The 25,556-nt window shown below is 59.7% G+C and overlaps 2 protein-coding genes across 5 annotated transcripts in view; both read left to right on the top strand.

The window, feature by feature from the left end:
* PTPDC1 (protein tyrosine phosphatase domain containing 1) overlaps positions 1-25,556 on the top strand; it is a 643,782-nt gene that overhangs the window by 383,272 nt on the left and 234,954 nt on the right. The gene's annotated exons all lie outside the window — the stretch shown is intronic.
* PHF2 (PHD finger protein 2) overlaps positions 1-25,556 on the top strand; it is a 69,209-nt gene that overhangs the window by 40,706 nt on the left and 2,947 nt on the right. For 2 of the 4 annotated variants that reach the window (XM_047700742.1, XM_047700741.1), the window contains exons 4-20: positions 4,865-5,025; positions 6,529-6,670; positions 8,994-9,180; positions 9,917-10,079; positions 10,528-10,615; positions 10,947-11,053; positions 12,163-12,254; positions 13,343-13,432; positions 14,124-14,492; positions 15,604-15,723; positions 16,139-16,254; positions 17,598-17,776; positions 17,853-17,923; positions 18,607-18,770; positions 23,192-23,466; positions 24,668-24,763; positions 25,147-25,256. In XM_047700742.1, the coding sequence (XP_047556698.1) occupies positions 4,865-5,025; positions 6,529-6,670; positions 8,994-9,180; positions 9,917-10,079; positions 10,528-10,615; positions 10,947-11,053; positions 12,163-12,254; positions 13,343-13,432; positions 14,124-14,492; positions 15,604-15,723; positions 16,139-16,254; positions 17,598-17,776; positions 17,853-17,923; positions 18,607-18,770; positions 23,192-23,466; positions 24,668-24,763; positions 25,147-25,256 (2,530 nt within the window). Of the gene's footprint in view, positions 1-2,422; positions 2,450-4,864; positions 5,026-6,528; positions 6,671-8,993; positions 9,181-9,916; positions 10,080-10,527; positions 10,616-10,946; positions 11,054-12,162; positions 12,255-13,342; positions 13,433-14,123; positions 14,493-15,603; positions 15,724-16,138; positions 16,255-17,597; positions 17,777-17,852; positions 17,924-18,606; positions 18,771-23,191; positions 23,467-24,667; positions 24,764-25,146; positions 25,257-25,556 lie in introns of those variants that run through there. The other 2 variants (XM_047700744.1, XM_047700740.1) reach the window with 2 other exon arrangements.

The following is a 25,556-nucleotide window of genomic DNA, read 5'->3' as shown; positions in this document are numbered from 1 at the left end:
CAGAACCCTGAGATCATGACCTGAGCTGAAACCAAAAATTGGTGCTTAATGGACTAAGCTTTCCAGGCGCCCCGGGATTCAACAATTCTATACATCACTTCAGTGCTTATCAGGATGTGAACTCTTGATCCCCATCCCCTATTTCCCCCATTCCCCCCACCAACCTCCCATCTCGTGACCGTCAGTGTGTTCTCTATAGTGAAGAGTCTGTTTCTTGATTTGTCTCACTTCCTTTTCCTCCCTGTGTTCATTTGTTTTTTAAATTTTACATATGACTGAAATCGTACACTATTTGTCTTTCTCTGACTTATTTTGCTTAGCACAATGCTCTCTAGCTTCACCTGTGTCATTGCAAATGGCAAGATTTCATTCTTTTTTAATGGCTGAGTAATATTCCAGTGTGTATATAGACCACTCGTGAATGGGTGAACACTTGGGCTGCTTCCATCTCTTGGCTCTTGTAAATAGTGGTGTTATAAACCTAGGGGTGCATCTTTTTGAATTAGTGTTTTCATTATCTTTTGGTAAATACCCATTAGTGAGATTACTGGACCATGTGGTATCCCTATTTCTTACTTTTTTTTTTTTAAGATTTTATTTATTATTTGAGAGAGAGACAGTGAGAGAGAGCATGAGCGAGGAGAAGTTCAGAGGGAGAAGCAGACTCCCCATGGAGCTGGGAGCCTGATGCGGGACTCGATCCCAGGACTCCGGGATCATGACCTGAGCCGAAGGCAGTCGTCCAACCAACTAAGCCACCCAGGCGTCCCCCTATTTCTTACTTTTTAAGGAGCCTCCATACAGACTCCCACAGTGGCTACACCAGTTTGCATTCCCACCAACAGTGCATGAGGGCTCCCCTTTCTCCACATCCTCACCAACACCTGTTATTTCTTGTCTTTTTGATTTTAGCCATTCTGACTGGTGGGGGTGCTTCGCTTTGTCTCTTCATGCTATGGGTTTCTTGCCTTTCAGCATGCCTTGTGGGTTTTCTTGTTGAAAGATGGACATGATGTGTTGAGTCAAACGAGCTGAGGTGCTCATGCATTTAGAGTGAGGTTTCATGTTGACCTGAGTAGGGAATGGGCTATGTCCACTGCAACTGTAGGTGCCAGACACATCACTTTCTTGTGGTTTCCTTGTTTTTTCCTCCTCTCCTGTTTTCTCTGGGCTTTCCTAGCAACTCCTTCTTAAATGGAATTAGTCTCTCAATTACGCTCAACTGTTCTGCTGTCATATGGCAGCCAGGTTTGGGCAGGGGAATGTTCTGTAATTGAATAGCAAACCTCAGTGCTTCAGTGGGCCCTGAGGCTCTGGGCTGTTACCTTTGGAAACATTTCTCTGCTTTCCTGAGACAGGAAGCTAGTGGGGGCTGGTGGAGGCCACTGGCCCTCCCCTCATCAGATGAGGGCCTGGTTAAGTCAGTTCTCCTGGAAGGTAGACTTTTGTTCTAGAGGAAAAACATAGTCACTTCCCCCCAACCCTTCCTGAAGTAGGAGCAAATCTTCACCAGAACATCCTGAGGTAAAGCCCATGAAAGTGTGGGTCTCCTCTGATGGAGCCCCCATGAGTTCTTAACTCTGAAGCTAGTTCACATTCAACCTATGCACTTTATCAAAAATTACCATTTAAGTATTCCTCCCACTAACTGCCTCCAGCAGCTTCTACTTCAGGTAAGGTTATCTCGGTTGTGATTTTTTGTATTTGCCTGTCGCTGCAGATTTCGGGGGTGGCTGTTTGCCCTATAACCCTAATTCTCTGTGAATCTAAGAAAATTCATCGATTTTCAGTTTGTTCAGACTTTTTCTTGTTGTGAGGACAGGAGTGACCATGTCCAAGCTCTTAGCAGATTCCAGAAGTCAACTCCGAGTTACTCTAACCCTGTCTAATTTAATTGGTTGTCTTTTTCTTGTTGAGTTGTAATAGTTCTGGATACTTGTCATTTATCGGATATTTTCTCCCATTCTGTGGGCTGCCTTTCCATCTTCTTGATGGTGTCCTTTGAAGCACAAAAGTTTATAATTTTGATGGGGTCTAATTTATTTGTTTTGTTGTTGTTGCTCATGGTTTTGGCTTCTGAAAAACCATTGCCAAATTCAGGGTCATGAAGATTAATGCCTGTGTTTTCTTCTGTACGTTTTATGGTTCTAGCTTTTGTATTTAGGTCTTCAACTTACTTTGAGTTAATTTGTGTATATGATGTGAGGTAGGGATCGCACTTCATTCTTTTGCATGTGGACCTCCAGTTCTCCCACGTGCCGTTTATTGAGATGACTTTTTCCCCATTGAGTTGTCTCGGTGTTCCTGAGGCAAAGCCGTTGACCATAGATGTTTGGGTTTATTTTTGGACACTTGATTCTGCTCCACTGATCCGTATGTCTCTTCTCTCTTCTCATGCCAGCACTACACAGTCTTGATTACTGTAGCTTTGGAGTGAATTTTGAAATTGGTAAGTGTCCTCAACTTTGTTCTTCTTTTAAAAGACTGTTTTGGTCATCTGGGTGCCTTGCATTTCCATTCAGCATTCCAAGTTCAGCTTGTCAGTTTCTGAGAAGTCTATGGGTATTTCAGTAGGGGTTGTAAGAAATCCATGGTACAATTTTCCATTATTTCTTGAGTCTCATTTCTTTCTTCTAGATTTGATTTCCCTCTTGTTGAATTATTGTCCTTTAGTGGTTCAGTAAAGGCTTATAGAAATAGTCTCCATTTTGAAAATGTTTTCGTTTCATCTTTACCCTTAAACGATTCTGATTTTTCTAAACTGGATCTAAAATTCAAGAGTAAAAGTTATTTTCCTTGCAATCTTTGAAGGTACTATTCTGTTGTCTTTTGGCATCTCTTGTTGCTCATGAGATGTCTGTTGTCAGTCTAGTGGTTGGTGTTTTGTTTGGGTTGCCTTGGTAAATAATCTGGTTTTTTTCTCTGAAAACATTAAGATTGTCCCTTTGTCCTTGATATACCACAGATATGCTACAGTGCTCCCAGATGTGCATTTGGTTTTTATTAATTCTACTCAGGACTCAGTAAGTTCTTTAAATTTGAAGAATTATATCTTACCTCAGTTCCAAAAAATGTTCTGTTTTCTTTTTTAATGGCAGTTCTATTCCATTCTCTATCTTATTTTTCAGATATTTCATCAAATTCACCATTTTTTTTTCCCAGGCAGCTACCATTGAATGCATCATTGAGTTTTTAAAATTTTTCAAAAATGTTTTTCATGTCTAGAATTTCTGCTCACACATTGTCCATGCTGCCTGCTCTGTTTCTCCTCCCTCCCTGCTCTCTGCCCCATCCTTCCATTACCCTGTGAATGTGTTCAGTGTGTTTGTCTGAAACCCTCTTTCCCAGTTGTCCGTTGTCCTCAATGCACCGACCCGCGCGCTGGTAGATGGGTCAGCTGGTGCGCCTGTGGTCCGCCTCCGTCTGTGGGGTGGGGCCTTCAGAGCACGTGGTTTCCCACGGCAGCCAGTCCCCACAGGACCGTTCTGCTTGGCGTGTGGGGTTGTGTGACACAAGGGGATTCGGGTTTGTCCGGCACCTCCCGGTGCTGACTGTGCCCTGTTCTCGTGCTCTTGGAGCTGCTCCCCGCTGCTCACGGCGTTCCTCCTCCTCACTCACGCGCCACTTGCGCCTGGTCCATGCCTAATGGCCTCTCACCATGTGCTCCAACCCCGGGGGTCTCCTCGATCCTTACCTTCACTGGCCCCTTGGTGGGACATGGCCCTGGGGCCCCTTCTCAAGCCCCATCCTCCTTGGAGCTATGATACCGCCGTCTCCCCGGTCTCCTCTCCTGCTGACTGCTCTCCCTTAGAGTTTGGTCCCTGCTATCTCTCTGCCCTCAGAGTTCTCGTCCATTCCCTTGGCTTCTCAGACTGCCCCTTGGACAGTGGCTTCAGCCTCCCTCTCCAGACTCTAGTCCTCTGAGCTCCTGCCCCATCTGTCTGATGGGCGCTTCTGTGGCAAATCTGACACTTGCCTCAGCCCAAGTCTGTGTCAACTGAACTCTGGGCTGCCGCCTGCACATTCCCACTACTGGACTGACCGCCAACTATGGTTGCCCTGCTTAAGCTGTGCGGTGGCTCCCTGGTGCTCTTGGCATGAGGCAGAAGTCCTCACCAGGGCAGACAGGCCCCCAGCCACCAGGCTCCTTGTCGCTGCTTACCCTGGCCACATTCTGCCCATTCCAGGGCCTGTGCTGCTCCCTGCTGACCTTCCAGGCCTGGATGGGCCTCTCTGACCCGGACTCCTGCCACCATCCCCCCACCCCAGCCCGCCCCAGCTCTGTCTGCTCTCAGCTGTGGGCTTACGGCCTCACATGCCCCTCCAGGGTCTCTAGGTTCACCACTGGTGCTGTTCCAGCTGGGTCCTGAAGGTCCCTGGTCCCCCGGGCAGTGCCCAGCACACAGCTGCCCCTAGGTCCTGTGCTTGGCTTGTCCTGGGGGTGGGCTCTCCCTGAAGAGGGGTTTGTCTCCATCTACCGTGTCCTCAGGCCTGACCCCAGCCCTATGCAGGGTGTGACATCGAGCACTAGGGAGGAGTCGCGGGGAATAGAGGGTAGGCAGATAGACCAGGAGAGGAAAGGGAGAGACCTCGCTCACACTTCTGCCTTTCTCTGCCACGGCGGGAGTTCTGGTTTCAGGATGTCCCCATCCTGGGCCTCCTGGACCTTGAGGGCCCTGTCTGAGCACCGTGGCTGCCCCGGGAGCCCTGGGTGTGGGGCTGCAGGCAAGACCTCCTCTCAACATGCGGGAGGCAGGAGCTGGGGCTTTGTGTTTCCGGCCCCGAGGCCACAGCCAGGCCTGTCCTGGAGCTGCGGGGCGGGGGCGCCGGCCGGCATGACCCCCGACCCCCACTTTTCCCACAGCGCGGAAGACGTGGTGGTCCGCGTGCCAGGCAGCCAGCTCACTCTGGGCTACATGGAGGAGCACGGCTTTGCTGAGCCCATCCTCGTCCCCAAGAAAGACGGGTTGGGCCTGGCGGTCCCAGCCCCCACCTTCTATGTCAGCGACGTCGAGAACTACGTGGGTGAGTGGCCTGCTTGCTGAATGAAGGCCCCGGCTGGTCCCTGTGCCACGTGCTCCCTTTGGGAGTTAGAACACATGTCCCACTAAATGGAGTGTGACTCTGGCTGTCCCCCCTCAGTTATTCTGGCTGCAAAATGGGGGCTGTGAGGGGCCCTTTCATTGTGGACGCCGTTGTTGGGGCAGCTGTGGGTGGAAAGCAGTGCCTTTGTGTGCTTGGCCTGGTCTGTGAGGCCGTCTCCCCCCAGCAGCGGTGCCCATGTGACTGCGGCCCGCATGGCTAGGCTCTGAGGCCCTCGTGGTAGCTGGGGCTCGAGGTGTTCACGGGGATGGCAGAGTGGCCAGGGCAAGAGGAGGGAAGACCCTGAGAATGCCTGCGTCCCACCCACCTCTGGTGGCAGGGAGGGAGAAATGCCCAGTGCCTAGGTGAGGCCGCACCCCTGGAGTGACAGCTAGGGTCTGGGGCCTACCTGCCTGGCACCGAGCACTCCCTGAGCTCTCCCCACCTGTGAGCCGGTGTCATCCTGCCCACAGCTATGTCGCCCCCTGCCTCTGACAGATGGCGTGAGAACGGTGTCAGGGCCCAGGGCCTGCACTCGGTTGCACTGATGGCGCTGATGACTCATACCAGAGCCCTGCCTCAGTTAACCCCGGGGCCCAGTGCACACATTCTGGGCGGGCAGCGGGAATCGCACACTGCATTTGGTGATTATGCCCCTTGGCCTCTCTCTGTTCCTGAGGTTGCTGGAGGATCACATTGTTGGTCTAGAACATCCCACAATGTGCCCGTGGTGTCCTGTAACCCAATCCTGTGTCCCCAGTGGTTCCCGCCCCGCCTGGGCAGATGCTCGGGTTTGCCTTCAGGTGGACAGCGGGACTTCTGTGGGGCTCGGGAGGTGCCTGAGTGGTGACGGACCAGCTCCTCTGTGCCCGCAGCTGGGGTCCACGTGGCCCCGGGCGGACTGTCGGGAAGCCCGAGGCCGTGAGTTCTGTGTGTCTTTGTCCCACAAGTACTTAGGAGTCAGATGGGATGTGCTTGCCCTCATCAGGTCCTGGGCTGTCTGGAGCCTCCTGTCACCGGTGATTCTTAACCCGATCTTTTCCTTGTCAACTACAGGAAATGCAGGAAAAATGTTTTTCCTTTTACTTACCCATTTTCAGAATAAGTCGGTGCCCTAGAAACATAGTTTTTTGATTTTTTAAATTTTTAAAACATAAGCACGTTCCGGGCGTTATCTGGGATGTGCTCAGACTAACAACACATTTGTCGTTTGCTTGTCTGAAGTTCACGGGTGCCTCTCGTCCTGTGTTTTTACTTGGTTTCATGGCTACCCTCATGGGGCCCGAATGCCAGCGGCCTCCTGCACCCTGGGGCCCAAGCCGCGGCTGAAGGGCGGGGGCAGCCCGTGCGGGGGGGACGTCGGCACCTGAGCCTCAGGCCCAGCCCCGCTCGGCAGCCTCCCCGGCACGTCCTGCCCCGCTCACCATCCCCCGGCACTGCCCGCAGGCCCGGAGCGGAGCGTGGACGTGACGGATGTCGCCAAGCAGAAAGACTGCAAGATGAAGCTGAAGGAGTTCGTGGACTACTACTACAGCACCAACCGCAAACGGGTGCTCAACCTCACCAGCCTCGAGTTCTCCGACACCAGGTGAGCGCCCGCCGGCCCCTGGGCCGCCTGCCGCAGGGTTTCTTCCTAGGCACTGTGACAAATTCAAACAGAAAATGAGCTGCCGGGGCTGAGTCCTCCTCCCGCTGCCCACCCCCCTCCCCGGAAGGAGCTGTGAGTTAACAGCGTGGTGCCGATTCTTCCCGAATGCGCACACTCACGCTCACACGCTTGTGCAGACAGCCACACACGTCTCCGCATGCGCACACATGTGTACCCACTGGCCCACGGGCCTGCACACGTCCACAGACGCAGCCTCAAATTCATACCTGCAGCCCCGTGGGGTCGTGCTGTCCCCGGCCCCTCCTGCCATCTCAGCCCGAGTTCCACCGGTGGGCCCGTCCAGTTCATGGCTCTTCTCAGGGCGGAGGGTCCGGCATGAGGCTCCGTGGCTGACTGCGGCCCACTGAGGTCCAGGTTTCTGCATCATGGAGGCAGGCCGGCATGGCATGGCCCCCCGCTTTCCTGCCCCTGGGCCAAATCCCTGCTGCTCTCCAGCTGGGCCCTTTGTGCACCGCAGGGCCCGACTCGGTGACAGTGGTTTCGTTTACGTGTGATTTCACTTTTGGGTCCTTCCTGTCTTGCCGACTTCTGGAAAGCTCAGAGCATAGCCAGATAGCTCATGTGCAGAAGAGCGGGTAGGAGGGTTTCTGGAAGCCTCACGTTGACGGAGAATACAGAGCTGTGCCACGAGCCCCAACAGGATGTTGCAACCGGCTGCTGGGTTCTGTGTGAGCTTCCTGACAGCAAAGGCATAAAGGGAAATAGGATGGCTTATGGTATCAGGACAAAGCCACCACCTGAGAGTTCACAGCAAGGATTTCCTCAGGCTGAGTTGTGATGGGCATGTTGCTCTGCTCCCAGAGAGCACGCTCGGGAACATCGCTGTCAGCTTGGGCTATGAGCAGCCTGGGTCTTCATAGAGAGCCGCGGGTACAGAGCCAGGGGGGGACTGGATGCTTTGGCTTGGGGTTTTCCCTGGGGCCTCTTGGGGCCACCCCTTTGCTGGCAGAGAATGTGCGGTGCCTCCAGGGTCCTCAGGCCTGACCAGAGGACCACGGGGGGTCATGCACACTTCCCACCAGGCTGTTGAGCAGCTGGGACTCTGGTCTACACCACCAGAGAGGGAGAGGGTGGCCTCCACTTAATCAGTGCGGTCTGTGCCTGGGAACGTCAGCTGGGGCTGCAAGGGCTGGGCCTGACCGCAAGGATCATCTGTGGCGGTCTCAGGGTCTGCGGCCTCAGGGGTCCTGCAGTGACTCCCATGTACCCTAACCCCAGAGGCAACTGCTGTGACAGATGGAGAGTGATTTGCCTACTGTCAGTGATGCGAACATGCATGGTTACCTCTGCACTGCACCCACGGTGGCCTTGGGTGTCTGGGGGCCTTGGGACACCACCCCTCGGCCCTGGGAGACTGCAGGGAGCCATAGCCTTGGCAGCAGGAGAACGGGCTAGCTTTGCACCCGAGGAGCCATCAAGCAGGGAGAGGACATTCGTGGCGGTTTTGGGAAGCCTTGATGGGTGGTGTTCAGAGGACCAAGAGGGCCCCAGGGCAGCAGGGGCCTGGACTAGTTAAGAAGGGCGCTGGGGAGCGGGGAGGGGGATGTTACCTGGGGACATGTGGAGAGTTAAAGGAAGAGGGTCTGCTGAGGATGCTGTTGAGGTCGGGGTCGCTGGACCAGGTCTGCAGTTCAGGACCGTCTTGTCCTGCAGGCATGGCCTTCAGTGCGGGGCTGTGCAGTTCCGTCCCGCCTGGGGCAGCGAGGACACCGGGCTCTCATTGCCAGGGACTGCAGGCTGTGCAGTGGTGATGCGGCACCGTGTGTTTTAATCAGGATGGTGACATTTCATTGGAAAGGCCACCTTTGCCTTCCCTTGTTCTCCTTGGAAAGGAGTCTGCTGGCTTGACAGGGATCCCCAGCCCCTTGGTCCGTTCTGGAGAGCAGCCGCTTTTCTCTGAGCGAGGGATGCCTGGGAGCGCCTGGACTGTGTGCGAGACGTGCCATTTGCTGTCTGCCCCCTGCCCTCCGTGCCCGGACAGCCACCTCCAGCTCTCCAGGGAGTGGCTGGCGGTCTCTGGTTTCTTGTGGGAGACCCGTGTTAGATCCTGCCATGGCCACACCCGGCAGCTGGGCTCCCTCTGCCCCCGGGAACCTTAGTTTGCTTGTCTGTAGAGCAAGAGTGATGCCATGTGGCCTGGGATGGAGAAGTAGGTGAGGGACATGACCCCGGAGCCCCTTCCACGCCAGGTGGCCCGGCGGACGTCCCGTCACTGGTGCCCCTCCTCCTGCATCTGCCCCAGGATGTCCAGTTTCGTGGAGCCACCTGACATTGTCAAGAAGCTGTCATGGGTGGAGAACTGCTGGCCCGATGACGCGCTGCTGGCCAAGCCCAAGGTGACCAAGTACTGTCTCATCTGCGTGAAGGACAGCTACACCGACTTCCACATCGACTCGGGAGGTGCCTCCGCCTGGTACCACGTGCTCAAGGTAGGCTCATCCGGCTCCATGTGCAGGGTCACCTGCGGTCCCCACGAGCCCAGCTGGGCCAGCGCTCAGCTTCTCCAGGAGGGACGTGGAGTCTGGCCCTCGGGAGGCAGAGGGATGGGGTCACATGTTGCGTGTTTCTGAGGAGGAGGAGTTCATGAAGCAGTTGGAAGCGGCCCACTGGAGTGCAGCCCAGGGCTCTGTGGTGTACACACCCAAGGATGAGAATGTGGTGCTGGGAGGACTTCCTGGAAGAGGGGCCCACACAAATGTGGGGGCAGGGCTGGAGGCTCCTGCCAGGAAAGAAGGGAGATGTGAAGACAAACAAACAAGGGGATCCTAAGGCTTGGGCTCAACCACCCACTGGGGTCTCCCCACACCTGCCCGAGCCCAACATGGGGTGGGCGGCTCAGCTCATGATTCTGGCCCTGGGTCCTGCAGGGCAGAGCAGCCCTGACCCCAGGGCTCTCACGAGCAGAGCTTTCTTGAAATTCATCAGACAGCTGGTCCCACCTTTGCTGCCCCATGGCACATGTGGCAGTCCCAGGGTCGCATGAGCACAGCGTGTGGCATGCTGGGGCTCCTGTGCCACACTCATCCCTGCTCACAAACTATGCATTGCAAAGCCCACACGGCCCCACCTTTCAGGGAGGGGGTGGTGTTCACGCCTGGACCCACTGTAGGGAACCCCACTGTCCTTGCATTGCGTCGGGCTCTGCCAATGGCCTCTTGTTGGCAGGGGGAGAAGATCTTCTATCTCATCAAGCCGGCTTCAGCCAACATCTCCCTGTATGAGCGCTGGCAGTCAGCCGCGAACCACAGTGAGATGTTCTTTGCTGACCAGGTGGACAGATGTTACAAGTGCACCCTCAAGCAGGGCCAGACACTCTTCATCCCCTCCGGTGAGTGCCCTGGCCCGCGCCCCATCCACTCCGCCAGGCTCCCCGCCTTTGCCCTGGCCCCCAGCCTCCCGCTCAGCTGTCACCTGTGGTACTGGAGGAGGGGGATGCTCCTGGCCGAGGCTTGTGTTCAGGGGTGGTCTAGGGGTGAGCCCATTTCCCTGGGCTGTGGCCACCCTGCCCTGTCTCCTAGCCCTGTGTGTGTGGGTCAGGGCTGCTGGGCAGCTGACTTGGGGCAGGTGGGGCGGGTTTCTTTAGCTCCTGGGTCGGTGCCAGGCAGGAAAGCCAGTGTGGATGCAGGCTCCCCATCACAGGGCAGGAAGGGGGTGTGGGGGCAGCCAACCAGGGTGGACAGGGGCCCCAGGGCAGGCGGGATGACCTAAGCCCAAGCTGCAGTGGGGAGCCCTCCCTGAGGGCGAAGTCAAGGGCTAACCACGCCCCTGCCTTCTAGGCTGGATTTATGCCACACTCACTCCCGTGGACTGCCTGGCCTTCGCGGGACATTTCCTGCACAGCCTGAGCGTGGAGATGCAGATGAGGTAGGGCCACGCCTGCTGGGGTCCCTGTTGCCAGGCCGGCGTGGTGGCACCCCCCGAGTTTGCCCTTGGGTGACCTGGTCCCTGGGCAGCCTCTGTGGCCCTTAGAGGGTGATGGGTGAGTTGAAAGGCCTCTTCCTGGGCACTGGCCCACAGGCTCACCCTCACACAGGGCGCTCGTTCCCATGTGGTCCCCTGTTCCATCCTGCCACAGAGGGGAGGCCTGAGTGGCGTAGCCTTGGTGTGGCCTTGTCGTGGCTATGATGTGGGGTCACCCTTAGTGTCACCTGTTCAGAGCCGAATGCCCTGGACAATTCTTTGCTATGGTTTCCAGAGCATATGAAGTGGAAAGGAGATTGAAACTGGGCAGCCTGACTCAGTTTCCCAACTTTGAAACTGCCTGCTGGTACATGGGGAAGCACCTGCTGGAGGCATTCAAAGGTATGGGTGTGCAGGTTGGCATCTCTGACGGTGGCTCCAAGTGGCTGGTTTGCGTGCGGAGCTCGGGGGCATGGGGGTGGGTAATGGCTGGGCCTTCATGTGGCCAGAGCCCGGTCCAGGTTGAGCCCTGCAATGCAGCACGAGGCTGGATGGCGCCCTCGGGGCTGTTGGTGTTTTGTTAAGAATGCTGGCTGGGACATGTGTTCCCAGGCCTGGAGTGTGTCGCCTCACGAGATGGCCGGTGGGGCTCCCTGGGGAAGTCGGGAGGCCCTGGCTACAAGCTGAGGGACCCCAGTGGCATGCCTTCAGGGTGGGTGCCTGGCTCCCAGTGGCCGGGCTGCGCTCCCCCTGCAGGCTGAAGCCACCTGGTCCGGAGCCCTTTGTACACCGGCTCCAGCCTGAGGTGGGAAAGCTAAAGAGATGGACCTTGATCTTGGCTTGTCTGTCCCCATGTTGAGATCCCTGGGCTTCACCCTGGCAGAGGGCGTGCCTAGGAGGGAGCCCACGGGGGCTGCACTGGGGGCTCATGGCAGGGAGGTGGGATGGGAGCAGTGACGGCAGAGCCATACCCTGGGACGGTCTGACAGGGTGACCGCTGACCTGCTGGGTCCGCCCCTCTGCCAGGAGACCAGAGAAGTAGCCGGTGACCTGGTGGCTGAGAGATCTGGCGGCTCTGCCTGCAGCTCCCTGGCCAGAAGGGGGGGCGCCTTGTCCCTTTTCTGCAGGGCTTGCCCAGCCCCCAAGGGTGTCTCAGGGGTGATGCTTGTCCCGGTGGCCACAGCTTGTCCCTGGAGTCCCAGCCACCACAGCTGTGCAGGAGCTCATGAGGAGTGGGTACACCCATGGCCCCTCACTCCGGTGGGCCAGGGGACAGGCAGGAGGTGAACTGGGCTGCCTGCCTGGGGCCCCCGGCGAATGGACAGTGGGAGGGCTGTCCTGCCCTGCACAGGGCATCTCGGACAGGGCCCTGAGGTTCCAAGAGGGACCGTTGGCAGTTGGGCAGGTGGCAGTGGGTGGAGGTCCAGCCCTGACCCCGCCCCCTACCCACCATGTGAGGTCGCCCGCAGGTGGCCACCCTTCCCTGACCCAACCCCTCTACCTCCCGCCAGGTTCTCACAAGTCTGGGAAGCAGCTGCCCCCTCATTTAGTCCAAGGAGCTAAAATTCTCAATGGTGCTTTTAGATCATGGACGAAAAAGCAGGTAGGGATGTGGGCCAGGTGTGTCTCCAACTGGAGGGGAGCATGGCTGGTGGGGAGTCCTCCCCAGTGCTGGTCCTTCCTTTGCTGGGTGTCCCCTGCCCACCTGTAGCAGGAGCAGGGTGCTGGGAAGCAGATCAGGGACTGAGGGATGGAGGTCAGGGGGCCTGGAGAGTCCGTGGGAGGAAGGTACGGGGTGGAGAGGGCGCTGAGTGCACCCGAGGAGTGGGGCAGGGTTAGGTTCAGGGCAGGACAGAGAAGAGCCTCTTGGCTTCCCTGGCTAGCCTAGGCATCAGCTCAGAAGTGGGCTTTACTCTCTGATGTGGGCCTCCCTTTGTACTGTGTCTCCCCGTTGTGGCCCCCGTAGCACATGCCATTTTACCCAAGTTACCCCTGATGGTATGCCCAGTACCCCCCCGGGCCCCCACCAGCAGCACTGTCCTGTCCTCCCCATGGTCCCCCCAGCAGCACGGCCCTGTCCCCAGCATGGCCTCCCAGCAGCGCTATCCTCTTCCCCCCCATGGTCCCCCCAAGTAGCACTGTCCTGTCCCCCCACCCCCCCGAGCCCTCCAGCAGTGCTGTCTGGTGACCTCCCAGGCTGTCCTGCAGCCACATATCTGGCCTCAAGGCCCGGAACCGTATCTGGTGTCCCTTCTCCCTCACCTCAGCCATGTGGCCAATGGTAGCAGCCTTGTGCCCAGCAAGAGAGGATGGCCTGTATCACTGCCCAGCTGGTGGTGGCCTGAGGCACCTCATTCTCTCTGGGACTCTGTTACTCCCCCTGTGGAGAGTGGTGGTGGCAGGGCCCTCTTATGGGCTGATGTCCAGCTAGGGGCTGACCAGTGCAGGACCCATGCAGCCAGTCTCTGCCTGCGGTAGCCCTTCTTACATACCCGTCTGGGCTGCAGGGGTCCTGGGTTGTTAGGCAGGAGAGGACCTGGAGGGACAGTGAGGGTGAGTCGGGATTCTCGGCTGTGGAGCCTGCTTGGGGAGTGTGAGTGGCAAGGGGCTGGGGCAGCATGGCCTGGGATGGGTGGACGTTGGCTCCGGACTGGGCAGCTGACTGCTGGCCCCACGTGTGCTGCCCTTCAGGCTTTGGCAGAGCATGAGGACGAGCTCCCAGAGCACTTCAAACCTTCCCAGCTCATCAAAGACCTCGCCAAAGAGATCCGCCTTAGCGAGGTAGGACTGACCTGGGGGGACTGCCAGCCCTGGCCGGGGGACCCTCTGCCTGCCTGCCAGGGACAGCCATGTCTGAGATGGCTCCTCCCGTGGCCCTCTAAGGCAGAGTCACTGGCGTGATGGGGACTCCGAGGCACCTGTGGCTGCCCGTGGCCTCCCAGCCGGAGCTCCCCAGGTGGGTGGGGAGGGGTCTGGAGGCAGGACGGTTCCAGCTGCTGGAGACCCTGCCTGTGTGAGCCTGACTGCTCCCAGGCTCTTCGTGCCATGGGGTAGAATGGTGGTCTCCACCAAGGAGGTGGAGGGGTGGAGGGGTCAAGTGGCTGATGGTGTAGACAAATGGCACCTTGTCACACGGGTACTGTAGATGAATGTGTCACAGGATGGTGTAGATGGATGTGAGTGTGTCGCAAGGGTGTAGATAGATGTGAGCGTGTCACACGGTGCTGTAGGATAAATGTGTGTCACACAGTGATCAGACAGATGTGAGCGTGTCACACAGTGGTATGGACAGATGTGAGCGTGTCACACAGGAGCTGTAGGATAGATGTGAACATGTCCAGCGGGTGGTGTAGACAGACGTGTTGTATGACAGCGTGGGCGGAGGTCCTTTCTGTGGGAGCGTCAGCCATAGCCCGGGCTGAGGCCCTGCTGGAGGGAGGCAGCTGGCCACCTCTCCTTCTTCTTTCCCTAGAATGCCTCCAAGGCCGCCCGACCCGAAGTGACCCCCGCAGTCTCCTCAGATGAAGTCTGTTTTGGGGGTCGGGAGAAAGAGGAGCCCCCGTCCCCTATTGAGGCCAGCCCTCCGCGGTCCTTCCTGGAGAAAGTGTCCAAAAAAAAGACTCCCAAAACCGTGAAGATGCCCAAGCCGTCCAAAGTTCCCAAGCCCCCCAAACCTCCCAAACCCCCGAAGCCCCCCAAGCCACTGAAGCTCAAGGATGGGGGCAAGAAAAAAGGGAAGAAGTGCAGGGGCGCGGCCTCGCCCACCATCCCCAACCTGGACCTGCTGGAGGCCCACACCAAGGAGGCGCTGACCAAGATTGAGCCTCCCAAGAAAGGCAAGGTAGGTAGCCGCACCCTGCCGCCTGTGGTCGGAGCTCCCAGATATCTCCCCTGTGGGGTGGAGCTGGGGCTGCAGAGTCCTTGTGCTGGAGGCTTGGGGCGGGTGGGCTGTGCCCCAGGGAGCTTGGCGCAGTGGGGAGAGAGCCTCACAGGGAAGGCAGTGGGGTCTGTGCTGGGACGGGGGGGCACCACACAGGGTCGCTTGGGGGGACGAGGTGGCTGTATCGTCTCTGAGACCCAAGCACTGGCTGAGATCTGAAGGTGGGCCAGTGCCCAGTGGAGGGTAATAGGGAGGCGGAAAGGGGACTGATGATGTGGGCAGTTATTGGAGGGGCCTGAGCCCCTACAGGCAGTGAGAGAGGCAGACCTGGCCCTGGGGACCTACCAGTATGACCAGAGGCCCTAAAGTGTGGTCTTCGGGGCCATGAGCCCAAGACCAAGCCTCACTGAGTGATTTCCTGCTAGTGGGAGGTTGTTACCCACTTCTTAGCTGGGGGTGGGGACGGGTCAGTGGTGGCCCTGGCTTACCAGGCTCACTAAGGCCAACATCACAGGGCTGCACTGGGGCATATCAATTTTCTCATCCTTAAGGCAAAGAGAATGGATGAACGAACAAATGAACAGATGGATGGATGGCAGGAAAGGGGGAGAGAGGAAGGAAGGAAAGAAGGGGGGAGAGTGCATGAATGGGTGGGTGGATGGTTGGGTGGGTGATTGGGTGGAAGGGATGGGTGGATGGATGGATGGGTGAGTGGATGGATGGATGGATGGGTGGATAAGTATGGATGGGATGGTAGGTGGATGGGTGTATGGAAGGATGGATGAGTGGGATGGTGGATGGGTGTATGGATGGATGGATGGATGGATGGATGGGTGGATAAGTGTGGATGGGATGGTAGGTGGATGGGTGTATGGAAGGATGGATGAGTAGGATGGTGGATGGGTGGATGTATGGATGGATGATGGACAGATGCATGGGTGGATGGGCTGCTGCATGTGAGCCTGTAGGAGGCAGGGGCTCTGTGCTGTGTGGCTCTTGCTTTGCCCTGTAGCCTCAGGGATCCTCGACACCCTCCCACGTCCACTGCTGGGTCATGACTGCTGTTTCCTAGGCCACAAAGAGTGTCCTGAGTGTGCCCAACAAGGAGGCAATCAGCTCGCAGAATGACATGGAGAGGCTAGAAATCCGAGAGCAAACTAAGAGCAAGTCAGAAGCCAAGTGGAAGTACAAGGTGAGGCGTGTGTGTGTGCAGGTGTGTGCAGTTGTGTGGACCTGCCCTCTGGGGGGCTGTGTTCTGTGAGAAGGGGGTGTGGGGGGGTGTGCATGGGCTTTGTGGTATGAGTGGAGGCGCGTTTCCTCCTGTCCCCAGGGCGGGCAGTGAAGGTGTGGGTGTAAGTGTGGCTTCTGTGGGGCCATCGTCCGTAGGGTCGGGTGCCTTCTGGCAGAAGGAGCCAAGTGCATCACTGTCTGAGTTCATGGATAGCCCGCCTTGAACTCATACTCCCTGGAGCCAAACCATGCAGGGGCTGCAGAGAAGGGGCTTTCCAGGATGATACGGTCAGAGGGAGGAGGCTGGCCTCTCCCAGCACCTCTGCCCACTGGTTGCCTGTGTGGGGCTCAAGGACGGTCCTGGGTTTGCTTTTCAGAACAGCAAACCTGACTCCCTACTGAAGATGGAGGAAGAGCAGAGGCTGGAGAAGTGTCCTTTATCAGGGGGCAAGGACCCCAAGTTCTCGTTCTCCTTCAACAAGAGACTGCTGGGGTATGTGCGTCCTCATGCACACGTGCCCCTCCCCTGTCACACATGCACCCCCCCACACACACACATGCCCTCACGGAGGGCTTCCCAGGTGAGGCTCACCTCCTGAGCAGGCAGACCCCTTCCCTGGGTCTGATAGCTCCCGGGCTGATAGCTCTGATGGGTGGGGGTGGTGCAGAGGGGAAGAGCGTGACTGGATGGGTGTTAGCCCAGTTGCTGTCCTGGGCTTGGTAGGGTGGGTCAGGGTCCTGGCCTTGGGCCCAGTGATCAGTGTGAACCCAGTATTCTCAAGTGTACCTAAAATTATGGCTAAGATGGGGGCTATGGAGGAAAAATCTCTGGGGCCTCTGGGGCCTGAGAAATCAGGAAGGCTTCCTGCGGGGCGGGGGGCACTGAGCTGAGAGGTGGAGCACCCAGCCTGGCAGGGCGCGTGTGTGTGGGGGTGGGCACGTCTGCGTTCTAGACTGTGGAATGGGTGTGTGTCTGCTGACCGGCTTCGAAAAGCCAGCCACCCCTCGCCTGCTGAGAAGCCCGGAGCAGCCGTGGTCCCTCGGGCACTTGCCTGTTGAGTCTGAGGTTGGGGTGGGCGCCCCTCGGCGGGGAAGTGGCGCATCCCAGTGGGAAGGGGGCCAGCATTTTGCCGTGGGCTTCAGTGTCCTCCTTTCAGGCAGTGGGGAAATGGGGCCCTGCAGAGCCGGGTGCGATGGGGAGTCATACCAGAGGCCTCTTAGCATCGTGCTGAGGCTGCTCCGAGAACAGGTGGGATTGGGATGGTCCGAGGGCCCCGTTGCCCTGACCTCGTGGCCCTAAGCACACTGTTGATGGATCTGAAGGTCAGGTGCCGGGCCCCAGGGGCTTGGGGGCTGCATTTGGCAGCAGCAGGAGACAGCTGTGTGTGCTCCTGCTCCATCCAATCCCGAAGGGCTCCTGCCGCCGGGGAGTGGGGGCCGTCCCGTTGGCAGCTGATGCAGGCCCTGTCCTGGCCCACCGTCCCCATTGCTGGGTGCGGCCAGAGCCCTGCCTTGCGCTGACAGGGAGGGCCATATGAAAGACAGCGGAATTTATTTTTCTGAAATAGCCAGGAGGGGAGCCCAGGCTATCGGCGCTGGCTCCGTCTGAAACTGAGCTGGTGCCGGACCCCAGGGCAGGGGGCGGTGAGGGGCACTCCTTCTAACAGCCCAAGAAAGGGCCAGGCATGCACCCCAGGGCCACGTGCCATCCTCGCTGGGGCCACAATGGCTGGGAGGAGGCTGTGGGATGGGGACGTGTGTGGCCAGCGGCTGGTCCTTTGAGGCCCAGGATGGAGTGCAGGGGGAGCACTGAATGACTCACTCGTGCCACCCCAGCTCCAAGGCCCTCAAGCCGCAGCCCAGCCCAGGTGTGTTTGGGGCTGTTCAGAGCTTCAAGGAGGACAAGCCCCAGCCGGTGCGGGACGAGTACGAGTACGTGTCGGACGACGGGGAGCTCAAGATTGACGAGTTTCCCATCAGGAGGAAGAGGAGCGCCCCCAGGAGAGATCTGTCTTGTGAGTGAGGGAGTGAGGGTGGGGAGCGGGCCGTCCTCCCGAGGCCTCTGCCAGACGCACATCTGCTGTGTTTCAGTCTTGCTGGACGGGAAGGAGCCACTGCCCACGCCCGCCTCGAAGCCAAAGCTGGACTCGGCACTCTACAAGGTAAGGACGTGGGTGCTGGGCCCCAGGAGGCCAAGCCAGGGGTCCTTCCCTTTCTCGGGCAGTCCTGCCATGCAGTGGGACATGCCTCATGGTTTTGCGTGGGGACTGCAAAAGGGGTCATCTTCTGCCTTGTCTCAGGCGTTTTCATGGGGAGGGTGGCCTGGGTTCTGGCCATGGGCCCCACAGATGAGGGATGAAGACGGAGCATACAGAAGTCTGTGGGTCTCAGTGAGTGGCTGCCCCGCCCTCGAAGATAATGAATGGGGAGATGTGGGGCCAGGCCTTGCTCTGTGCTGTGGGAGCTGAAGTCAGGCCACCTCCAACCCAGGACATGGAGGCTGTTTCCAAGGAGGCCAGGGTCCTCACAGAGCCAGCAGCCAGGTCCTGACTGGGGTCCCCGAGCCCGGGCATGAGCTCCCATCTGCTTCCTGCCCAGCCACACGGCTCCTCTCGCATCTGTGGTCAGAATTGGGGCTCATGGGGCCACAGGGCAGGGCGTGAAGATCGCTCTGCCCTTTGTGGCAGGCTGGCAGTCCCAGCAGAAAGCCCTGGCTCCAGCCCTGCCCGCGGTGCTCAGTACAAGGGCTAGCTCCTCACAGACTCGGAGAAACGTCTTTTTATGGCCAAAGGGAAATAGTAGCTCTCCCCCAAACTGCCTCTGACCCGTGGCCTCATCCCCGCAGCAGAGTGACGACTCCTCTGACGAGGGCTCGCTGCACATCGACACAGACACCAAGCCCGCCCGCAACGCCAAAGTGAAGAAGGAGGGCGTGGGCTCGGCGGCGGGCATCCTGGACCTGCTGCAGGCTAGCGAAGAGGTCGGAGCGCTTGAGTACAACCCCAACAGGTGTGCAGAGGGCCCGGGCCATGTGCAAGGTGGGGTGTGGTGGTTGTGGCAGTGGGCGTGAGGGGGCAACCTGGGCCCCCTCCAGAGTCAGGGCAGCCAGAGCAGGACTCCGCCCCAGCAGGGGTGGTGCCGGACTGCCAGGGCGATGAGTGGGGGCTGGGTCTGCTGGCCCCCAGAGTCTGTGGAGCTCCTGGATGTGTAGATGGGGGGAGCCTGAGAGACGTCTGTAGGGGCTGCCCTCCCTGGGAGTCTGTGGAGGAGCAGGGCTGGGCTCTGGTCAAGGGCACTGTGTCTCTGGGACCCAAGGCGTCAGAGACCTCACCTGCAGGGAGGGAGATGGTCGCCTCCGAGCTTGGGGACAGAAGAGCCGAGAGGTGGGGCTGGATCTGCTGGGTTCCCAGGTGACCACACCCAAGCCGCCTTGGGAGCCGCCTCACTGCAGCCGGGGAGGCCCAGGTGGCAGGGTCCCTCCGGCCCAGTCCTGCCCGGCCCAGGCCGCTGATGGGAGAGAAATGGAGGACCCCTCCGCATGTTGTTGGATGAAGGGCCTCCGCTCGTTTCTGTGGTGATGGTCCCCGTTGAAGACTCTCCATCTAGTTAAACTTGGTTTTTAAGCTTTGTGGTCGGTTTTTTTACAGGGGACTTTCACAAGTACCACAGACATAACTGAGGGGTCAGGGCGTCCCCAACAGGGGACCTCTACTGCCCTGCTCGTCCTTGGGACAGCAGCAACTCCCACGCAGGACAGCTGGGTCAAGGGCACGCTGCCAGAAGGTGGCCCAGGCAGGACCAGAATCCCCTGTCTGCCTGATGATGGACCCCGGGGGTGGGGACTCCAGAAGGCCCCCGTGCTGGGCAGTGACATCAGGCAAGGGTGACCTGCCTGGGGAAGGTGGGGCTCACGCGGCCTGCGCGGTGCTCGGCCCCCTCGATCTGCCTCCAAACCTGGGTCCAGAATTGAGGTCCCAGATCTACACAAGCTGGCGAGTAGGCCGCACCCCTCGCCGGCATCAGACACACTGGAGCCCAGGGAAGCGGATTAGGCCGTGTTGGGAAGGGCTTCTGCTGGTGAAACAGCAGGCCTTCTTTTGGGAATGTCTGTGGTGTGCGCCGGGCTGGGTTCCCAGACAGCCAGAGACGCCTTCTCCCTGGGGGTGCAGCAGGGGCTGGGGGTGTTGGCAGCCCTTCTGTGGCCCTCTGAGTGTGCGCTCCCGCTCAGTGCCCAGGGGTTTCTGTCCATGTGCAGACATGGGACCCTCTCGGTCAGACGTGCTATCCTAGGACCCTGGCCTGAGGCCCTTGTGCTGGGGGCAGTCGGCCTGTGACCCCCTTTCTAGGAGCGGCCCTGTGGCATGGGCTCAGCCCCAGGGAGGAGGGTGGCCAGCGTGTGGGTGTGCTGCTCACGGCTTTGCAGACATGCACATGTGCCCTCACACCCGCCCGCGTTGTGTGCACACGTGCCTGCCAGGTCCACCCCCTGCTGCCTGCCGCGGGCAGTTCCTCTCCCCAGTCTCCCGTTTGGAGAGCAGGTCAGTTTTTGATGGTCCGCTTGCTCTGTTTTAAGTTTTCGCTGTTGTGAAAAAAACAGCTGAAAAAAAAAATGGAGGGAAATATGTTAATTTCTTGTGGATGGTTTGTGGAGTGTTTACTGCTGGGGGTGAGGGGAGAGGATTTTGGTATGATAATTGGAGGATTAAGAGATTATTTTCCATGTGTGTTGCTTCGACTTTGCCCCTTGATTTGCCGGCCCGTGTGGATAGACCGGCGGCCCGTGCCACGTGCGGCCCTGGGCTCCACTGGCCTCCTCTCGGGGGTAGCGGAGCTGGGCTGGGACCACGCCGGCTCCGGGGGGACGCTCGTGGTGGGTGTCCTGGCCCCCTGCCCTCCCGTCCCTGTGGGAAGCCTGGTGTCTTCCCAGCCTTGGTGGGGCCACATCCATGCCCGAGAGCCGAGCGTCGTGGGTGCTGGGCCAGCTGGGGGCTCCTGATGTTTCCGTGTAGGTCGGGGGTCTGGTGCAGCAATGAGACGCTGTGTGTCCCTGGTCGGACCTGGACAGCCCTTTGGCCGCGCAGCTTGGTCGGGGCAGGCAGCATCACGGGGGTGGGGCAGAGGGGCCAGGAGCTCCCAACTCCGCAAGGGGTCTGCCCAGACTGATTTTCCCACTCTTCTGGCTTTGGAACTGCAGTCCTATTTGGTTCCAGTAGAAACCAGAACACTGTGGTCCAGTGTGTCTGGGATGGGACCTGGGGAGGTGGTGTTTGTGGAGGGCTGCCTGTGGGAGGAGGCCAGAGTCCTTGGCCTGGACCCCAGGTATGACCGGCAGGACAGCTTCTGTCCCAGCTTGCTTCATGGGGCCCCCAGGACCTGGGGGGACACTCTGTGTTTGTGCTCCCTGGGGGCCAACTCAGTCTCCCCCAGCCCTCCAGCCCCAGGCTTGGGAAGCTCTCATTTCTGAGTGGGGACACATGGCCCCTTTCATTTTAACAGTCTTACTAAACATGCATCCAGCACTTGGTGGTGGGGGTTGGGGGGCCGTGGTGTGAGAGCCGATGAGATGTACATGTTGCAGAACCCCCCAGAAGGGTCTGCGTGCACTGACACTTTGGGTATTGCTTTGGGGTCACAGTAGCCGTGCAAGTTGGTTGCTCCCCTGTGGGGGGGGTACATGGGGCAGGCAGGGTGGGGGATTGCTGGAGGTCAGACATAGGATGGGGCCCTGCAGTTGCTCCCTGGGCCTTTTGGTCCCTCACCCCATATCTGGCTCCTGCTCCTGTCTCCTGGGGGTCCAGGGAGTGGAAGAAGGGTCTGCTTAGGAGTGCCCAATGCAGTGGTTTGGTTGGGGGCCCTGCAGGCCAGGATGGGCTGTCCTATTCCCAGTGGCCCACAGGCTGGGGTGATAGACAAGGACAAGGGCCAGAAATGGCCCCCGAGGGGAGCTGCCTGCTGGGCCAGGGCTACTGGGAGCTTCCTGGGCTGAGCTGAGGAGGTCCCCCAAGGAGGCCCAGAAGGATCCCATGGGAGGGTCCGCTGGACTGAGAAGGAGAGTGAAGCTTCTGGAGGAGCCCAGGCTTGGGCTTGGAGAGCTCTCTCCATCTAGCCATATCCAGGACCCTGCTGTGCACGGGGGTGGCGAGGGGGCCTGCCTCTCCTTCCCAGAGCCCAGGCCAACAGAGAGTACGGGGCCAGGTGGTGGCACAGCCTCACTGGGTCCTGGAGGGAGGGGAGCTGGTATAGCTGGGAGGAGGTTGGGGAGAAGTGGGGTGGGCAAAGAGGGCATGGCAGGGCACTGGGGGCAGTGGCACCTGGAGCCAGAGGGCAGTGGGTGCTGGGGTCAGGTCAGCACAAGGTGGCATTGGGAAAGGATCTGAGCTATTGTGTGGCCATCAGGTAAAGAATAGGTGGGAGCGAGTAGTTGTGATCAGAGACAGGAATGGACATCCCTCTCACTCTGCCCCCTTCCTCTCCCTCACATCTCCTTATGTCCCCTCTGCACGCCCTTCTCTGTCCCTGTAGAGTGTGGGGACAGAGAGCTGGCCTTTTCTAAGTGGGAGTCATCAGCTACCACTATGTTGTACCCCAAGCTCTCTTCTGGCCACTTGGTGGGAGGGTGCGTGGGCTGTGGGCCTGGATGGAGTGCTGTGGGCTATGGGATGTGGGTTGTGAGCTGAGTACTGTGGGCCGTGGACTGAGTGCTATGGGTCGTGGGTTTGTGGGCAGAGTATGTGTGCCATGGACTGAGAGCCATGAGCTGTGGGCTGAGTGCCTTAGGCTATATGCGGTGAATGCCGTGGGCTCTGGGCTGAGTGCTATGGGCCATGGGCTGTGGGCTAAGTGGCATGGGTTGTGGGCTGTAGGCTGAGTGCTGTGGGGCATGGGCTATGGGCTGAGTACTGTGGGCTGTGGGCTGAGTGCCGTGAGCCATGGGCTGTGGCCTGAGTGCCATGGGCTGTGGGCTGAGTGCTATGGGCCACGGGCTGTGGGCTGAATGCCATGGGCCGTGAGCTGCGGGCTGAGCCATGGGGTATGGGCTGTGGGCCGAGTGCCGTGGGCCGTGGCCTGAGTGCCATGGGCCGTGGGCTGAGTGCTATGGGCCATGGGCTGTGGGCTGAATGCCGTGGGCCATGGGCTGTGGGCTGGGCCATGGGGTATGGGCCATGGGCCATAGGCTGAGTGCTGTGAGCTAAGTGCCATGGGCTGTGGGCCGAGTGCCGTGGGCTGTGGGCCAAGTTCCGTGGGCCATCATGGGCTGAGTGCTGTGGGCTGTGGGCCGAGTGCCGTGGGCTATGGGCTGAGTGCTGTGGGCTGTGGGCTGAGTGCCGTGGGCTGTGGGCCGAGTGCCGTGGGGCATGGGCTGAGTGCCGTGGGCCGTGGGTGGAGTGCCGTGGGCCGTGGGCTGAGTGCCTATCTCTCTGTGCCTCCAGCCAGCCCCCAGCCTCCCCCAGCACGCAGGAAGCCATTCAGGGAATGCTGTCCATGGCCAACCTGCAGGCCTCTGACTCCTGCCTGCAGACCACATGGGGTGCCGGCCAGGCCAAGGGCAGCTCACTGGTGGCCCACGGTGCCCGGAAGAACGGGGGTGGCGGCAAGAGCGCAGGCAAGCGGCTGCTGAAGCGGGCAGCCAAGAATAGCGTGGACCTGGACGATTATGAAGAGGAGCAGGACCACCTAGACGCCTGCTTCAAAGACTCGGACTACGGTGAGCCCTGTGGGGGTGTGGGCGGGCTCTGGCCTGCCCCCTGGGGCCTCTCCACGGTGCTGCTGGGGCTCGTCCTTGTGCCGACCCCTGGCCGTTCTTTAGCACATGGAGAAGTCGGCCTGAGGAAGCATGTAACTCGGTGGAGGGCGTGCCGTAGTCACTACCCAGAAGGAAATCCGCCCCGGCCCCGGCCCCGGCCCCAGGTCTCCCCGTGCGCGTGCATCGGGTCCTGGGTGCAGGCGGTCCTTCACGGGCTCTTCACGGCCCCACACGTGCCCATGTCCACTGCCGGTAGACGCCTGGTGGCTTCCTCCTCTTGGCCACTGTGGACACTGCTGCTGTGAATGCGGGTGCAGGGGTCATTGTGTGCCCATGGCTGTGGTGCACCCGGGCAGGGACCTGGGAGGGTGCGTGCTGGGTTGAGGGTCCATTCCCATGTTGCCTTCTGAGGACCAGCCCAGCCATCCCCCACGTGACCATATACTCACAGACACGTTGAGACCCCATCTGCCCTGCGCGTCTCTGTGTGGATAGCAACACCGAGGCCCAGAGTGGCCCACATCTGAGGGGGGGCAGAGCAGGGACCCTGAGGGGCATGACCCTTCACGCCCCACCCCAGTCCTCCGGGCCCCGCACATGCAGGGCTCAGGAATGCGCACCTGCCTGCGTGTTCGGCCTGCCCCTCGGGGATGTGTAGGGTGCCCCCGGGCCAGCGATACGCTGGCCCCGGTGGTGCAGGGTCTGCCTTTGGTGTGGTCCTGATGCCCTGCGCTCACACTCCTGCCCCTGGAGCGCCCTCTTAAGGAGAGGCTGGCCCGGCCCCAGCTGGTGGACAGATAGCAGGGAGCCTCTTTTCTAGCCTCCTGGGTGGGGGGGCAGGCCCTGGGTGCGAGGACACAGCTATAGTGGAGGCACCTGTGAGTCGCCCAGGGCTCCTGGATGGGGCTCCGTCATCGGAGACTCGCTGGGACAGCGGCCTCTGATGGACTTGGGATGTTTTCTTCTCTGACAGCTGTGGAGAAGGAAGCACAGGGGACACTGCAGCCAGGCTGGGGCGGGACCTGTGGGGGCTGCCAGGGCCTCTTGTCTGACCAATCCCTGCCCTCCCTGGGGCTGCCTGTGCCTGTGCATGTGGTCTACCTGAAGACCCCATCCCCCAGTGGCACTGCCGGCTCAGGCCTTTCTCCCCCTGCCCCCCTAGTTTACCCCTCCCTGGAGTCTGACGAGGACAGTCCGGTCTTCAAGTCCCGGTCCAAGCGGAGGAAAGGCTCTGACGATGCTCCCTACAGTCCCACAGGTAGTGCCGGGGGCTGGGCAGCGCATCCCCTGCCCATCCCTCTGGCTTGAGAGCTGTGAGCCCCCTGGCACTGTGAGGGGCGCTGGTGGGGCTGGCTGCCTGCGGGAGCCTGACCGGGGCTCTGAGGAGGCCAGCCCTTCACCTGGTTCGTCCCGTCTTTGCACCTGGCTGGGTCAAGGCAGCCTGTGGGGTAGAGGTCTGGTCCACTGTCTGTGTGACCCCCTGCCTGTTCTCCCGTCTTACTGGCATGGGGGCCCTTCCCACTGGGGCTCATGTTGACCCTCCCCGTGACTCAGGGACAGACTGGGGCAGGGTCAAGGAGGCTGGGGGGTGTTTCAGGGGATGGGTGGCCGCTCCAGGCAGGGTGGTGGTCTCTCCCACAGCGAGGGTCGGCCCGTCGGTGCCAAGGCAGGACAGGCCTGTGCGTGAGGGCACCAGAGTAGCCTCCATCGAGACCGGGCTGGCAGCTGCCGCCGCCAAGCTGTCCCAGCAGGTGAGGAGGGGCCCTGCCTGGGCTCAGGCTCCCCAGATGCCTCTGCTCCTTCCAGCCCTATGGCCAGCCCGCCCAGGCTGGGAGCTGTCACAGGGTTGGGGACGTCTGAGTACTGCTGAGCCCTGGCAGTGGGCAGCTGGGGAGGTGGGAGCTGGCAGTGGGTCCCCCAGCAGCTCTGAGTCTGTTGGGGGTGTGAGGGGGTGAGGGGCAGAGAACATGTCCCCTCGTGCAGGGGCATGCTGGTCTGCACACAGGCCCTGGCGCTTCTCTGGGGTTTGCGGTGAGTGGGCGTGGGCCTAT

The sequence above is a fragment of the Lutra lutra genome, chromosome 13 (genome assembly GCF_902655055.1).
Source record: "Lutra lutra chromosome 13, mLutLut1.2, whole genome shotgun sequence".
NCBI lineage: Eukaryota > Metazoa > Chordata > Mammalia > Carnivora > Mustelidae > Lutra > Lutra lutra.
The sequence above is the reverse complement of the archived record's forward strand: the minus strand, read 5'-3'. Positions and strand labels throughout refer to the sequence as shown.